General features: G+C 47.0%; 1 protein-coding gene across 1 annotated transcript; it reads right to left on the minus strand.

Moving 5' to 3' along the window:
* Positions 1-6,257: 6,257 nt before the first annotated feature.
* LOC119401702 (uncharacterized) lies at positions 6,258-17,216 on the minus strand. The gene has a single exon (XM_037668629.2). It carries the CDS (start codon positions 16,572-16,574, stop codon positions 14,232-14,234), a length of 2,343 nt encoding a protein of 780 aa, XP_037524557.1. The 5' UTR covers positions 16,575-17,216; the 3' UTR covers positions 6,258-14,231.
* Between the last annotated feature and the right edge of the window lie 328 nt (positions 17,217-17,544).

Genomic DNA, 17,544 nt, shown 5'->3' on the forward strand with positions numbered 1-17,544 from the left:
GGCACCCTCGTGTTTAGTAGCTGCACGGGCTCGCTGCTAAGTCGCCTCAGTGGGTTCCATCAGTGGCTTGTGTGCTTGATGATGGTACGTAAATGACAATAAATTGCAAGTGCACTTTATTGCACTGTTTATACACGTTTGTGTAATGTTGAGAGTTTTCTGCCATGAGGAAAAACCTGAAACTTGGGGGGACGTTCAATTCTGGTAAATGGCAGAAGGGATGGGGATTAGGATTTTCGTTGTGGTTGATTGGTGCATACGATCAGTGACAACTTATGTCTTCAGTAGGGGTGTGCGAATATTCGAAATTTCGAATATTTTTCGAATAGTGTTTGCTATTCGATTCGATTCGCACTGGAATTTTACTATGCGAACTTCCCAAAAACAAATACAGCCAACGTTCGATTGAAAGTGACCCCTTCAGATTTTCAATATGCTTCACCTCATTACACTGTCGTATTGCGGCAAAGCTGCCTTTCAAGCTCTGTTATGGTCGAACTTTGCCAAGACACCGTCAACGTCCGATTGGAAGTGGTCCCTAGATTTTCAATATGTTTCACCTCATCACACCCTGGTATTGCGGCAAAGCTGCCTTTCAAGCTCCGTTACGGTCCAACTTTGCCAAGAGACAGTCAACGTCCGATTGGAAGTGGTCCCTAGATTTTCAATATGCTTCACCTCATCACATCCTCGTATGGCGGCAAAGCTGCCTTTCGAGCTCCGCTACGGTCGCAAATGTATTAACTCAAGAAAACGATGGTTCCAACATGGACATGCAAGATGTGGCAGAGTTGGGGGCTCAATTAATGCTGTTTTGGGCCTGAAATTTGGGCAGCAAGTCTGAAAAATCGGAAGCCGAAGCTTTTAGCACCCAAAATTTCAGATGTTCTTTATATCGACGTCTACAAGCCAGGTTTGGAACTCCGGACTTGAAGGGAGCACATCCTTGTCCACCACATCAGTAGGGCTTCCACAGAAGTTGAAAGAGGAAGAGAGGCTGAGGAAATGGCATCTTTGCCTATCACGTGTAGTGTTGTCGGCAACACTGGTTGCACCAAATCATGTACGTAAATAGAATTCGGCCTCTACATTGCCTCATTCTTCATAAGACAACTATGAAACATCACCCTGCCATTGCTTCGTCAACCTAGCGAAAAGAAACACTTTCATGTTGCTATCTCGTAAGAATATGCTAAGGAATCCTCTCCAACATTTTTTTTCTGCAATTTCGCTTCGAAGTGTTCGAAAAATATTCGAGAAATATTCTAAAAATATTCGATTCGATTCGCACTCACACTTCAATATTCGAATTCGCTTCGCACCCAAAATTTTGCTATTCACACAGCTCTAGCCTTCAGTGACATGGGTGCCACTGTTGAAACCTAACAAGAATTTCTTATTTCACAGCCCATTGCATTTGCACATTTTCAATTCCTAGTTGAATAATCTTCCCGCGCAAACGTACCTTTGTGTCACTTGGTTTAGGTTTAACACCTTAACATTGTGGCAAATTTTCTGGGATATCCTTATGTCAGTACTCAGCCAAAGGTAATATTTTAGATAGAAACAAGTGTGTGTTGTAGTATTTGCTGTAATGGAGCAAAACATGCTTCAAGCAGACTAAGCTAGCGCGACCCTGTTGCAGATTTAAAGGGCAGGTTTACAGTGATTATGTGAATGGAGCAAACACATTCAAAATTCTTAGGTTGTCACCACGTATAGATGACTTCACTGATGTCATCATAGCCGCCATGTTGGAGGACCAGCAATGTCGTAAAGTTGCCCCTGTTGTGGTTGTGTGCAGTGGTTCGGCTGCAAGTCCTCGCACGCATACCAGCAGTGTTCTGATTGCATCTCGGCGACATTGAAGCAGGTTGGTAGTATCATTGATTGTGATACACTGATATCTTTCTTGCCACCATGTTGGAGAACCAGTACCATGAGAAGCTGCGTGTCTGACTTCATGCGCTAGGCATCTATGGAGTCGTTATGATTAAGTCAGGAGAAAGCTCCACTACAACCTACAAAACATGCAAATAGTGTCTTCTGCTAGTTTTGTGACTGAGCCTAAACGGTTATGACATGGCGAAATGCAATGACCTCTTGTTGGTAGTTGGGCATGGGTTGGCACAGTTACCTTGGCAAGCTGGATATTCTTTTCTTAAGAGCAGTGTCTTCCTAACACACTACTGTGTGGGGTACGATGATTGCAAGAACTACTACAGGCTGGAACATTTCATTGGAGTCTTATGTTCCCAGAAAAAGTGGGAATATAGCTAAAAAATTGTGCTTCCCGGCAGGGGCGTAGCCACGTTAGGGCACACCCGGGCCCGTGCCCCCCCCGAAATTTTTTTTTTGCCATAGCATATATACAGAGCAGAAAATGACACTCGACCACATCTGCCTGCTCGTCCCCACTACAGATCAAGGAGGTGCCCCCCCCCCCCCGAAAAAAATTTCTGCCTACGCCCCTGCTTCCCGGATGCTTTTGCAACAGGCTGCAACTTACACTATAAACAAAATGGTTAGAAAAGTTCAAACTTTCTTTTCTGAACTAGTGTGAAGCCACAACTTCCTAGGTTGTGTGTTTGGTGCATTAAGACTTTGCATAGCCTGCTAGAATAGAACAGAATGTAGCATGAACGTATAATGTTTAAAGTTTTGCACAGAAGTCTTGCGGGTGCCACTCTCTTCCTGCCACTGCAGAGTGTCAAACACACGCCTAGCACCAATGTCTGGAAGCATGGCCAATATTGGTAGTTCAGCCAACATTGTGCCCACTGGCAATACTTTGATCTGTGTGGACTTTGTTTCGTCATTGAGGCTCCGAACGCTAGTAGACTGGTGTTAACCATCAATGCAAGTTCGTTGTTGAATATTTGTTGCTTGCCAATCGTAAGTCTATGCTTTGCTCGACCTATTTCCACATGCAAGCAAAATAAATGTGGTTTAGAATATCAAAAGCACTGCAGACGTACAAGACTTCTACGCCCACAATACTTGCACACTTTCTGTAGTATCGCTAGCGAGAAATAATTGCACTATTTGCATATCTAACTTAAGTTGACAGCTGAAGTTTACCAGTGTCGCAAGTGGCATATCTAACTTCAGTTGACAGTTGAAGTTTAGCAGTGTCGCGGGTGTTTCTTGGTCTTGTCAGTCTTATTTTGCGGTAAGTGGATACGTCTCAAGTCTATGGCATTGCCTGCTGAGTAATTAATGGAGAACCTTGTTGTGCATAGTTAATTACTAGTACAGGCTGCCTTTTAAATTTTTATCGTAGAAGTTTACCGTTGAACTTCACATTGTACTGCAACTTGTGTAAAGCTAGGTCAAATTTTGCAATATTCGTGCATCTGTTGTGTGACCCTGTTGTGTATCTTGTAATAGCAATGCCTTCTGTGCCATCCTAGTTGTCGACCACTTGTGGCTGGCTGGTCCTATTGATAATGCGAGTGGGCCGTTACTCTGACCATTGATGAACAGAAAAAAGTGTGAAAAGGCAATGGCATTGGAAAAGGAATAGCTGCAAAATAGTGGCTCTTATATATGTTGCAGAAATGTGTTGTTTCAATTGTAGGTTGGCAAATAGGTTCACTAATCTGCAACGCCTTCTGCGTAACGATTGTGTAATATTTTACATCAACATACAGTCGAACCCGAACATATTGAATCTGAAGGAGATCATGAAAAACTTCTATATATAGGTTATTCGATATACAAAATATTTTGTATATGAAAAATATTTCAGGGGAATTTTAGAACTGTTTGATACACACAATTCCTTAAATGTGGGTTCGATATATGCGGGTTCAACTGCATAACATTATACAAAACGCATGTCTTCCATTCATGTGATGCACTAAGTTTCAGTCACGAATTCGATCAATGAGAGAGGTCTCCCTAGCTTTGACGTCTGCCACGTGTGGAATACAGCGATATTCTACGATGCTATTAATGCGTACGAATCGTTCCTGCGGTTATTTGGAGTGTATTTCGTCTGTTTGCGGTTTCGATGTGTTGTTTTCTGAAAACCAGTTTTATATGGAGTCTGTGGCAATTCCTGCTGCTAGCTTGCATCAGCGATCCTCCGACAAAGGTCACCTATTCTGGCACTGGCGATAACACCTACCTTTGTGGTTTGCCTCCCTGTCACTTGGCGATGCTGATGGAAATTTGTGCCGGCGTCGCATAAGCACCACCCTTCTTGCAATTCTCCAACCAATTCTGGCACATTTTATAATAATGTCCCCCCGTTTCCCAATAGTTTTAAAGGGGTCATGAAGCACCCCTTGGGCTTGTTGAAAAAACACATCCTGCGGAAAGCTGACACGGCTATTAACTGCTCTGCCAAATACTAAAGTCGTGTGCGCCGCGTAAAGGCCACAAGCGGAGCGCGAAGTTGCCGTTTCCCCAGGCGCCCTCTTTTCAAACAGAGGCCGGTTCTCACTCTCGTCGGTGGGCGGGGCGTCTGTCAGTTTACGTCGCGGATCTGTCAGTTTACGTCGCAAGAGACATAGCATGCTTATTGGCCGATAGCCGACGTAAACGAGAGCGGCGTTCGGATCAGATGTGCTTCTTGCCACGGGGTGCCGCCACTTGCCGGCGCCGCATTCCTCAGTACACGGTAGTCGCACTCGCGCAAGCGAATCACAGCGGGAGAGCGATCGCGTTTCATGACGCGCACTGACGTAACTTCTTTCCCCCGTGTCATCCCTCCCTGTCTAGCTTCGAGTGCGCTCGTCGGCACGAGAAAAAAGAGAAAGTGCTGGGAGCATGCGCCAAACCCCCGTAACTCCGCTGATTCTTGACGGATTCGAGAAATTTTTGCGGCAATCGATTCGGGAGGCAGTAAACTCCGATACTAAGGTCATTAGATCATTACTTGGAAAAGTGGTTCATGACCCCTTTAATGCAAACCTTTTTTGATTGGAAGTAAATTAGAAACTGCATGGACTACTTTTCAGCCACCATAAAAAATGTTCCAAACTAAAATTGTTAGAAAACAAATTTCTAGTGACATAAAGAAGGATGCAAAAATGATAAAAGCTATCAGATTACCACCAGCGCTTGGGCTTGGACCGGCGTCACTGATGGCAAACAGGCAAGTCAGGTGAAGAAGACGACAATTTGAAGTGGATACTCTGGCATTTCGCTGTAAACCAGCAGTGCATGAACGCATCAAATTGTCGTAGTGTTCACCTGATTCGCCTGTTTGCCGTCAATGGTGCTGGCCCACAGCAATATAAAACTATAACGAAGATGAAATGTACACAAAAAGATAAAAAATATTTGAGGCTGTGTTACGAAGCTGTATCGGACTTGAGAGTGAGAGGCCCAAGGGCACAAGAACACAAATGCATAAAACTGAGTTATAGCAGCACATTTAGTTAAAGTTCGCTATCTACTGTTATAACAAACACAAGTAATACATGTTTACTAGAATGCCCCTGCCTCACTCCATTAAATGCTTCTCACAAATGTGCATCAGACATGCAATTAAATGCAAATTAGTTAAACAGATTAATACGATAATTTTGGGAGGGCACTACCTGCAAAGAAAGTCAACCCCGTGAAAACGCTTTTGCATTAAAATCACAATATGATTGTAAAACACTGTAGCGGAGGACTCCAGATTACATCTGACCCCCTTAGGTTATTTACCAGGCACCTACCATAAAATCCCCCCCTCCCTTTTTCTCTACGGTAGGCACCTACCGTAAAGTGCCCCCCCCCCCCCTTTTCTGGAGATTTGAAATATCTGCCAATGACCGAGCAAGCGCCCCCACTGCCCTCCCACCATTTTCTCTGCTTCATTCAGAGATTTTATTCGCTTGACGAGGGCTAATAACGTCTGTGAATGCATGCCTATTCAATAATGCATTTCAACGGAAGCACTCTCTTCCGCCACCATGTTGAATTTTGATCCGTGACCGAGCAAGGGCCACCCCCCCTCCAAATTTTGTCCTATTATGTTTCTCCTTAGGGGGGGAGGGGGCGCTTGCTCAAGATTTTACAGTAAATGCAAATTTTGAAAGAAAATTTTTCGCCCCCCGTCGAAACTCGGCCACCAAGGCTTGAAACTGAACCCGTGCCTCCGCGCTTACTGCTATGCCATCATGGTAGAGTTGCCCAGAGTAGCCTGCCAACGAGGCAGGCTACTCTTTTCAGCGTCTCATTTACTGAGCTAGCTAGTTTGCTTATGCAGAGCGTGTCCTCCCAAAGACCGACGACGAACACAAGAGGGCGACACAAGGTGGTTCCAGGCCATCTTGTGATACAAACTAGCCTTTATTTACTATGATGGCGTCACTAGGAAAACAGCACACTACACTCAAGTATGTATGTACAAGGTTGTGACAAAGGTTCTTTTGTTTTTGTGTCCACAAATCTGTTGCTCTCCGTTGAGCGGGTCGTCATCGCGGCACCGTTTTTTGTCTATGTACACAATGGCGTTCCAAGACCAAGACGCGTCCGAATAGTTGCTTTTCACACGTACGCACACCATCGTAAGAACATCGTATATCCTTTTTGTGTTGTGGCGTTAATTAAAAACAAACTTGTTATGCTTATGATACACACATGGCACATAGAAACCATTCCTGCGACCGCATGCACACCAACACACACGCACACGCAAAAAAAATTTGTTTCTTTAGAATATTCTTTCATTTTTGGCAAAGAAATCTTGTGATGTACTATTTGCTAAAGATTGGAACTGAAGAGAACAGTGGCAGAACCTCAAATGTGTCCAGCTAGTTTCAATGCTACAGATGAAATAATTATTTAACCGTAAGCAACATACAGTTCTAACGAGCAACGCTTTTACACATGGTTATTCAAGTAATTGGATAACGAAGATCCGTGTCGTTACCATCAGAAGCCGCTAGCAATTTACTTCCCTCACATTTGAAAACTTCAGCATTAAATGAGTTTGATTTGTTCTATTAAAGATAAATTCTAATATAAAAATGAACTTGCAGTTAGGAAACTGCAATTTGTTCGTCAGAACTTGATCACTAATTTTGAACGTATTTTGCAAAAGCAGACACATTGCTACGTTAAGTCTGACAGGCATGCAATTCTTACATTGGTGACGTAGCGTCCATAATGAGGAGCGTGTGTTTTCTTAAACGCAAGCAAGGGCATCGGAAATGATAACTTACGACGATGAACCACAACAAAAAGGTGAGATGTACTAAAGGCGAAATAACTTAAAAATGAGAAGTCAATGCACAGCTTTGTTATATAAATATACAAGGCCAAAGAGGCCCCCACTAAAAACAGTTCGAAGGAAATAAGGTAACTAAGAGCAGTGAAGAAGTGAAATATTTCCTAAGCAATTTTTTTAACAGACAACATAATAACATGAGTAGTAGCAGCTACAGGCAGCCACAACAACGTAAAAAGAAAGCGTAATGCCTGCGCGCGTTCTGAAGAACCACACAGTGCACATGTCTTTGATTTGAATGTTGCGCACACAGCTTCCTCCAGGCCTGTGACCTAAGGTATAGTCAGATCTGCTTTGCTTCGAGCTAACACTGCCGACTCTGTTTATAAAAGCAACGCGCAACATTTCAACAAAAAAGAAAAAGCCCTATACAACAGCACTACAAAAACAAATGCTGTAACACTTAACAAAAACAGCCAACCAAAACTTAAACAAGTCCTAAAGAATACAGCCATTTCTCGCTTTGCACACGCGACATGTTATACGCACTCGGAAACAACTGATAGCCGTGGAAGTCGAAGACATTAGCAGCAGCAAACAACACAGGAGGACGTAAAATTTGCACTTAAGGGAAAGGTAACTGTATCCAATGCTCGATAACTACACCAAGACACACACTGCAAGCATGCGAAGCACACATCACTTTGCACCCCCCTTTTCCCATGCCCACATGTTATTTCTACACAAAATGAGCAGTCAATCAAATCCATTCCGTAAGGGCTGAAGTCTTGCTGGCATTCTCAGCTATAGAAATTTACAAACATTACCACAGAGGAGTGTGCGGATAGAGGTTACGGAAACTAGTTCATTGGCCTGGCCGGAAATGCTCTCCACAATGCCCGAAATCAAGTGCAAATGGGAATAAATAGAGCAGAACACGTCCTGCGCTCTGTAGCCCTAAAACATAAGCTTCTGTGAATGGATCTTACCACTGTCAAAACCCGGATAGCAGCAAATGCACCTCGAAATTGTATACCTCATGTCCATACTTCATTCAGGAGCGAAAACACTTGTGGAGTCTGATTGCAATTTTAAGATTGCATTTTATGTCTGCCCCCTTTTAAGCCAATGGTTCTCAGACTTTAGCAGCCTCTAATCCTTTGGCTACCTTGTTCCAAACCATCTGTCATCGTGGAAGCTCTGAGAAGTTAGCCAAACCGGAGCACTTTTACGTTTCAAATGCAGAAGAGTTAGCGCTGCATCAAAAGTGTGTGCTGTGACAGGCAAGCTTCACAAAAGTCAACGTAAAAGCTGCAAGCACTCTTCCAGCCCAATGAAGTCAAACAGACACGTTCACTCCCATGCTGACACATAACTACCATGTTGGCAACATCCGTGAATACTTCAACGTTGAACACTTCCCCAGTATTACTGGCCTGAAACACTACACTTTAATGCGCACAGCTGACAAGGCAAGCAAAGAGGCTGCAGTGCCATAGAGTGAGGAATGACTGGGAATGGTGATTTCAAATAGACTCTAAAGACAACGTCGCACCGATCCAGACTGGTAGTTTAATTCGGCGTCATAGAGAACTGGAAAAGGTGGTTACTCACGACTTCAAGACTACCGCGCGCAAGGAGACGGGCGTGGATAAGCGTGAAGATGCAACATCTGTTCATCGTCTTCTTCTGCAACCTCATTTGCTTGCGGACTGTGGGCTTGGGATTATGGTAGATTATGCCTTTTGAATGTCGAATGCGTTAATTACCACTAAAAATGGTGTTTTAGGACCCAAGAAGGCGACACAGGCGTGAAGGACATGCAACGTCGACGCCACCAAAGCAATCCCATGAAAGCTCTCTGCACCACGACGTATTATGGGAACAAAAGCGCACAGACATCAAGAAGCATAGCTAACCAGCCTGCATCAATGGCTCGATTGTACTTAGTTTCTGTTTAGTGATCCCACAAAGGCCTGCATCAATGGCTCGATTGTATTTGAGAGCGTGAATGTCTTCAAAGACGTTTGCGCACCTGAATGTGTTTTGGAGATAATCAGGTGCACAAAGCTTTGAAGACATTCAGGTGCACAAACAGACATCTGGAAATATACGAATGACTTTGAAGACGTATTTCCAGAAGAACGTCGCCAGCACCTCACCACTACTTCTTTCGCTGATGTCACAACAAATATTTTCGTCGAATCTTGGCAAGACAGCACTCAAGGAAGCAGGCACACGCAAGAAGACTCAAAGAGCACATGGATGAATCTAACACACGTTAATAAGCATCTTCGTACGCTCATTCACCCCGTTTCACTGTGAGCACCAAGTTGGCCCGTGTCTTCCACAACCATAAAAATTCAGCCTCCATAAACCACAAAACACAAATGTGAATCTATAGACTTTTCTTTTTTCACTTTTGCACAATTTGCAGTTGACATTTTCTTTATAATGCTACAAGCTTCATTAAAATCTATTTGGTCGATTAACAGCCAAGCCCTTGTCTCTATGTAAACCAACAAAAACTGCTGAGCTAAAGTATGTTTCTAAGAAAATTTTGTTCATACAGGCTAAAATACTGAATTGAAAAAGCAGCTAATCTGTACTGAACATATTTTTGAGACTCGAGCTGATTACACACTTTTGCAAAGATATAAAACCATGGATGCAGGCTTCCATTGCCTGGCTATAAGAAAGAAATGTGTTTACAAGCACGAGGTCGTGAACACCATCCTGTGTTTGTAATCGTGTTCCCAGTAGCCCATCGAGCGCTACTCTTAAATGCATAATCAAGAATAAACCAGATGTCGCACAACATTTCAGGGAAAATAAACCCGCAGAACAGGAGCAAGCATTTTCTTTCGGCACGAAGCGGCACACCGGAATACGTTTCTCTAACTGCACACAACAATAACACACACACACGCACACGCTTCCCTCGTTGCAAGACAGGTGGCTTTCGAGAATGTGCGGATGCCCATTCTGTGGCAGTATCATGCTACACTAGCAGCTACTAGCTTGATAAACATTGATTCGATTTATAATAAATGTAAAGCTTTCTTTGTTTTGTTTGTAAAAGCTTCTTTGCCAACTTGCGACACCGTACAGCCATTTGAAATCCACATCTTCGAAGTTTAGACAAACCTGTGTGCTACCATCGTTCCCACGGCTGCCATCGTTCCCACGCTGTCAGTGCCATCACGTTTGCAGCTCCCACTGACAATAGCGCCAGTTTCCCCTAGCAGTTATTGCACGAAATACTGTTCTACAAGGTAACACAAGAGAAACTTGAACTGAGTTTGTGGTCGTTCGTATCTGGCCAGCGAGAGTGATATAGACAAGGACAAGACGATGCCTGCGTTGTGATCCTCTTTTCGTCGTCCTCATTTTACCGCTGTTGCTTATTATCATCATCGCTCTCAACCTATACTATGTCCACTGCTGGATGAAGGCGTCTCCCAATAATCTACAATTTACCTTGTCTTGTGCGAGCTCAAATATACTAGTCGTTTATCAAATGTGCTATAAGGTACCCAGTACGGCACACCAGTAAGCCAATAATGTTCATACGAAAACAAAAAGATACAATAGATTAACAGTGCTTGAACATGAGTTGCCTTAAGCTGGTGCCAATATCTTGACAAGGGGACTTAGGGTGGCGAACGCTTTCCTTGGCAATGTCTGCATGGCCCACATCCTCCTCATGTGCTCTCGCCCAATTAGGGAGAATAAGAAACGAATATTGTTTCACCCGAGTCACATACGCGTGGCATTATGTAGACTAGGGTGAAACTTCAAATGGGCAGCAACACAACTGAAACATTTTTAAACAAGCAAGTTGATCTCGCAAGGCACACGGTTATCGTGGTGGTGCGTGTCTGCCGAACGTTACAGGTCAGGGCGTGCCGGGGCGATTACCGGGATGTGGTCATGCCAACACTGACTGCATTTTTATGTTTCAGTCATTACAAGCTAGTTCAATCACCACATTTAATGGTCACTGACTGAACTTCAGTCGAAAACGTTGCTTTTTCAGCGACCTCCATGCATTGACAAGAGTGTAAGTATAGATATATGTAATATATGTAGAGAAGCACAGATTTAGACATAGCTATTGAATACTTCTTTTAACCATATTCTTGTGTTTTGCATATGCCATATATTATATAAAGGAATAAATAAATATAGCATAATTTGTTCGTTGATAGCAAGGCAAAAATGCAAGTAGTTGAAACCTCGCTTACATTAGTTTAACATATCCCCCCATTTTTTTTTAACGACTCGTGTTAATGACAAGCATTCGTGTATCATGACTAGCAAACACATTCAGGGCATCTGATTTCAACTTCTGATTGAGAAAACATCTGTGCATGTTTCTTTTTGATGTTATGACCTAGTCCTTCCTATTCCACAAGCGTCGTCCCGTGGTTGTCTATTCCACGTGGAGATGCGATTACAAGGGGGCAAGAACAAGCAATGCCAATGCTGTGGGAAGCAGCCGCAACCAGAAGCGAAAAACGATCCTGGCGCGCCCGCAAAACACAAGCAGAAAAAGGAGTCTAGCAAAAAAAGAAAGTGCACAACAGAAAGAGAAAGTGGCATGAGCTCTCGTGCTGACTCGGGCCTCGCCCGCAACTTCCACTGGCTAGCAGCTACCACCACGTTAAATATAAGAGTTTGCTATCTACAGAGAAAGGTTTGAAGAGACATTAGCAAACTTAAAATCTGTGAGGATGTTATTATATTAATTCGAATATTAAGTTGCAAAACTTTGATCAGGCAACTGACCCTTTATGGATGCACAGGACAGGCTGCGTAAAAGTTCTGCATGCCCCACCAGGTCGGCTCGATGTACCGATTTTTGCATGCGCAACTTCAGCCACACATTGTCCGCACATCAAGTCACGGTCACAAGTCACCGTAACTACACCGTCTTTCCATCCACAGGCAATAATTCTGCGGTAAACCATATATAGTTGTATGGAAGCACCTGTTACGAACTTGACAAAGCTGCAACATGTTGCAACGGCCACTGACCATTATCAAACAGAATATGCTTTGACAGTGGTCAGTGCCTAGCAATGATGTTTCAGAGTTAAATATCAGGAATCTAATGTTATCACACTTTTCTGATGAAGTACAGAAATACAGGAAAGAAACAAATAATCACTTATCACATGTTGTGTCAAGCCTTTTAAATGAAGTACTGCTATCATGTGCCTTGGACAGAACAACAGCTGGGATGGTAGTTTAGACACTAGCCAGATAGCAGCTAGGCAAAGCGGTTGTGACGGCCTGCGTACCACTAAAAAGGCCTGATTTCGCTATGGCCAATCAATGTCAAGCATACGAAGGGTTTCCACACAGCTGACTACGAACATTTTAACATTTTGGCTGCTGCCTGAGAGCAGACACAAATGCACAAAAGCCACCTGTCAAGCCAACGGCAAACACCTCGGTCGAAAGTAGAAAAAAAAAAGGCGAAGGGGTTAAGAACACATTGACGTGCAATCAGCAAAGCAAAGCAAGTGTAAAACACGCAAAGCGCAGAACACACATATCAGTCTAAGGGGCAGCACGATGTTACCAGCAGCTTTCGCCAGCGCAGCCTCTCGAGAGATAGGTAATCTGAGGAAGTTTACACTGTACAAGAACACATGTCCCGTCACATCTCGCACTCGGGCTGTTAGATTCAAACTTATTCGACTCTGCACAAGGAAGAACATAATCAGTTAACGTCCCGTCTCAACGTTGTGATCAGTTGCAATAAAAGATTTTTAAAAAACTGGTCCGAATGTTGGGCTGTGAGGTGCAATTGTGTATCGGTACAGTGCACACGTTGCTAGTAAAAAATTGAGCCGTATTTACAGCTGCATCAAGTCCAATTTCGGCACAGCTTGTTTACGTGACACACAAATTTGTGACGAGATGTTCTTAGCGGACAGGAAAAACACACAGTGACGTTACATACGCAAGCATCATTTCTGCAGATGAAAAGCTTCTGTTCAAAGAAAAGAAAAGACTGCTTGCTACATTGACTCTTAACACCCAACACTGTATAAACCACCAAGTGACTTGAAGCCAGTGGCAAAGGAGCTCAATGCAATGGTCTTGGTTGCAGCAGAATTGTCGGTTGTTAACGAATCTCATAGTGCAAACAACACGGCCATCGTGTCCTATTTAGTGTACCCAATCTAATGTAAATCCTTAGAAGGCTGTTGTAATTGCTACAAATTAAAAGCGTAAATTTCGAGGTTGAATATCTGCTGCAAATATAGAGTGAGAGGAAAAAAATCTACACAACTTTCGTTCGCCTCAGACACAAAGAAAGCACCACACTGCGCATTTTCGTACAGAGAGCTAGGCATTCGCTTTCCAGGCCGAGAGTATTTTCTGAAATTGTGTGCGTTGAGAAACACTCGCAATCTTGATGAGAGGGTTTTTACGTTAACGCTAAATGGCTGCATACATGGGGGGTTTGTCATGGTTAGCTGGGCCCAGGTATCCTGTTCCTCGCAAGGAAGAGCTGGAAGGAACAATTTCTTTTTACAGGGAGCCTCTGTCAATTTTTGGTAGCTGGGAATACCTGGGCACAACCCTCACTGACAGGTTATAACACACGAGTGACCTCTCCGCATCCACGGCATTCTCAAGCTTCCCGGATCGTGCCGCAACAAAGGGCTCCGAGGGACACCCCAGTCCGCTTTCAGTAAGAAGCATGCACGAAGCTGTCTGATGGACAAAATGGTACAGCGGGTGAGATGCAGACTTGATGGGTGACGGTGATGAGAATGGAGAAAAAAAAGTGGAGACGCTTGAAAACGTATATCAGCGAGTCCGGCGCGGACGCTCCACCCTTGGCTCTGCGACCAAGAACGGGCAGTCGCTGACTCGTACGCCGATGATATTGCATTTTTCAGTGGTTTTGCCGCTGCTTCAACGCCGCACTCACCGGAGGTCCAGCATTGCATCAGCGTCGCACCACCCGAGGGGAAAAAAGCAGCAACCCCGACACGTGAGACAGCTGCACACGAGTTCAAGCAGTCAACTGCGCACGTCAGTAGACGAGCTGCTTACCGCTGCCCACACCTTTGCCATGCTTGCGCGGGAGCGCAAACTGTTTAGTCCGGCACAAGATCACCTTTGTGTCCTCGGTGTGCATGACCCGCCACTGAACTTTCACAAACTCCGAACACTCACCTTCCTCCTCGTCGTTCCAGTCGTAGACGTCGAACGAAGACGAGGGGCCGCCTCCGGCACTCTTGGCCGCTTTCGGCGTCCGCGGAGTAGTGGGCACTGGGGTAGGTGGACTCATCAGTGAAGAGCTCTGCTTACGTGCCGGCGTGAACTTCAGTTTCAGTCCGACGCCCCGCCGCGTCCTCTCAACAGTCCAGCGATTGGGGTTGCTCTCAGACATGCCGTTGCTTGTTGCGTCCTCGTCATCGCGGCTGTGCCTTCGCCGTGCCGCTGTCTGCTTCGACGCGGACGACAGTGGCGCCTCGGACGGTGTGTGCGCCGTCAGCTCAAGTGGCGACGAAGACGAGTTCTCCATGGACGGCTGCTGCTGACACCTCGCGTTCTCGGCAGCCATGATTGCAGGGTCCGAGAAGGACCACATGGAATACGGCTGCTGCTGTTGAGGCTGTGGCTGAGGTATTAAGGGCGCCGGAGCGGTTGCACTCTCCACAGCCTTCTCCAGGTTCTCCTTGTGAGCGTCAATGCTCCGTGAGCCACCGCTCCTCCTCTGACCGTTCTCGTCCTCGGTCTCGTCGCAGATGCTGTGCAGGAGGTTCTGCAGGCCAAACGAGAAGTCCGGCTGCGGAAGCTCGCTCGTGAACATCGCATCCTGCTGCGGAGGGTCGAGGAAGCTGAGGTTTTCGAGCGGCAGGTGGTGCGAACTGGATGCTGGCGGCACCCCCTGTGAGTGGTGTGACAGGTGTGGTGGCGGAGGAGGCATGGAAGCCGCTGTGGCCGCCGCTCCGCTTCCGGCCGGATCCATCTTGGCACCGGCTCCGCCCATCCAGCACGACTGTGGCTCCTCAGTCTTGTCCGGAAGGTACGGAGGGTGTGGAATGAGTGGCGGCGGAGGGCCGTGGTGGTGGACATACTCCCTCGGGAAGCTCTGGCCGCAGATCTCCGACAGTTGGCTCGTCCGCGAGAAGTCCAGGGGAACGGCCGCGCCGGCTTCACCCACGCTAGAGAGAAGTCCCGAATGGTGCATGGCGCTGGGGGGCGAGTCTTCCTGCGGTTCTTGCTTCACCATCACCTGTCCCGGGTCGAAGGTGGGCCTCGTCGTGAACGGCATGGGCGGCGGCCGGTGGTAGGCAGCAGAAGACGCCTGCATGCCGGCCGCATTGAGCATGGCAAAGTGGTACGCGGAAGGATGCATGTCTCCGAGCGCCTTGTCTAGGCCATGGTCCCCATTGCCCACAAAGTCGTCCAGGCTCGGAAAACAGTCAATGAGCTCCTTCACACACTCGAAGTTGTCGTCGCGCAGTGCAAACTCTCGGTGGTGTGCACCGTCAGGGCCTATGTGCTGCTGGAGGTTGTAGAAGTAGGCATTACAGCACTCGCAGTACTGGTGCTTGGCCGGCGGCGGTGGCGGCGCTGCGGTCGCGGTGTTGGCGGCGGCGGCTGCTCCCTGTTGTTGTGAGGGCTTGTTGGCCGTCGCAGTGACGTCGGTCTCCTTGTCGGTGCAGTCCGAATCACCCGAGGAGGCGACGACGACTCCTCGTCCGGACTTTTTGAGCTGCACGTAGCGCTCCTGAACGGCGGGGTCGTCGAACGGACTGGACGGGTAGAGGGAGTTGATGTAGAGCGACGGGTCCGACTTGAACACCTTGTAGACCGGCTTGAACTCCTGCTCGAAGTCTTCGACCTTCACGAGGGGTCGCGGAAGGCGGGACGCCTTGCGTTTGCGAGAGGTCGCCGCAGCTGGTATCTCCGGCGACGCGGCGGGTTGGATGTTCAGTTGCACCTCGACCCAGCGCAGGAACTGGCTGATGTTCCACAGTCGGATGCGCGCCTCCCGCACCCTGTCGATGACGCAGTCTTCGGCGGCTCCCGCTTCCTTCTGCGCGCGGCTCAGTATCAACTGACCGCGCGATCGCGGCGCTTGTTCCTCGGAAGTTTTGGGCGCCGCGGTTACCTTGGTCGGGTCCTGATCGGTGACCACGAAACTGACCGCTTCGTCGAGAAACTCGGACACGCGACCGCCGAGCACCTGTATGTTGCGCAGGAGCTCGGCCTCGTCGAGTTTCAGACGCTTGATCCAAATGAAGAGCGTGAATCCCAGGAGCGGTTTCTGTTGCTGGTGTTCCCTGTCGGGGTTGAGAGATCGCCAAGAGGACCACTGGATGCCGTCCCAGACCCAGCCGTAATCACCCACTTTGAACGTCATTTTGCGGATCGCGCCGCTTCTGGCCTGTGGGCCATTGGGGAACCCCGCGGGCTCGTCGCTAGGAACGAACCTGTGCTTATCTTTGGACGAGCTTCGTAGACTTGTCACACGGATGATATCTCGCTTCAACAGGGCCAGAAGCTCGGCCTCTCGGGCAGGGACGCCTTCCCGCTCGAAGGTACGCGACGCCGACGGGCGCACATCGCGACCTGATGTTGTACGGGCACAGGCTTCGGCGACTTTTAGGGCCTTCGCTGGCGTCGGTTTGCGCTACGATGCTCCATGATCGCGACCGCGTTTCCACCGATCGGGACCTCAGGACGGCCGAGGAACACAAGCCGAGGATGCGAATAAATCATCTTTCTTTCGCCTTCCCCCTTTGCGATGTTTTTTTTACTCTTCTTGCGTTGTTGGTTATCCCTTTTGGAGCGCTCTCGCTGGTAGTACGAGGAGGGGGGGGGGGGTTGGACTCGGAAACACAAGCGGTGAGAAGAGAGAAGGGGCTCTCGAATGTCTGAGCACCTATGCGATGCTAAAACACCGCCGCTGACTTAACACCGTTGAGATTCGAGCGTTGCGATGGCGTGGGAAACGAAAACGAGAAAGCACTTGCCTCTTTAGGTTTCACACATCTCAGCGAAGAGAGACAGCGAAGGAAAAAAAAATATATTCTCAGCCACCGAGCGATTAATGGTAGAGAGGAGGGGTAGCCCCCTGGCCGGATACGAAACCCGACGAAGCGTCCCGCTCGCGCGCTTAGGAGAGAAGCGCGCGGCTGCCTAAGTTTTTTAAAAATGTCGTAATTGTGCGCGCCAAAAAACTTTCGTAAAAGACGCGCCATATGCCGCGCGCTCGCGCGTCTCATCGAGAATAAAGGCACGATTTTTTGCGCCACAGCTGTGAAATCGGCGGCTGTGATCCTTTGACGCACAGAGCACGTGATCGTGATGACTTCCGGCGGAAGCGCGCA

The sequence above is a fragment of the Rhipicephalus sanguineus genome, chromosome 8 (assembly GCF_013339695.2).
Source record: "Rhipicephalus sanguineus isolate Rsan-2018 chromosome 8, BIME_Rsan_1.4, whole genome shotgun sequence".
NCBI classification, from domain to species: domain Eukaryota; kingdom Metazoa; phylum Arthropoda; class Arachnida; order Ixodida; family Ixodidae; genus Rhipicephalus; species Rhipicephalus sanguineus.

What these genes read in the sequence shown, in the direction of transcription:
- LOC119401702 (XM_037668629.2), bottom strand. Translation starts at nt 16,574, where the DNA reads ATGACGTTCAAAGTGGGTGATTACGGCTGGGTCTGGGACGGCATCCAG.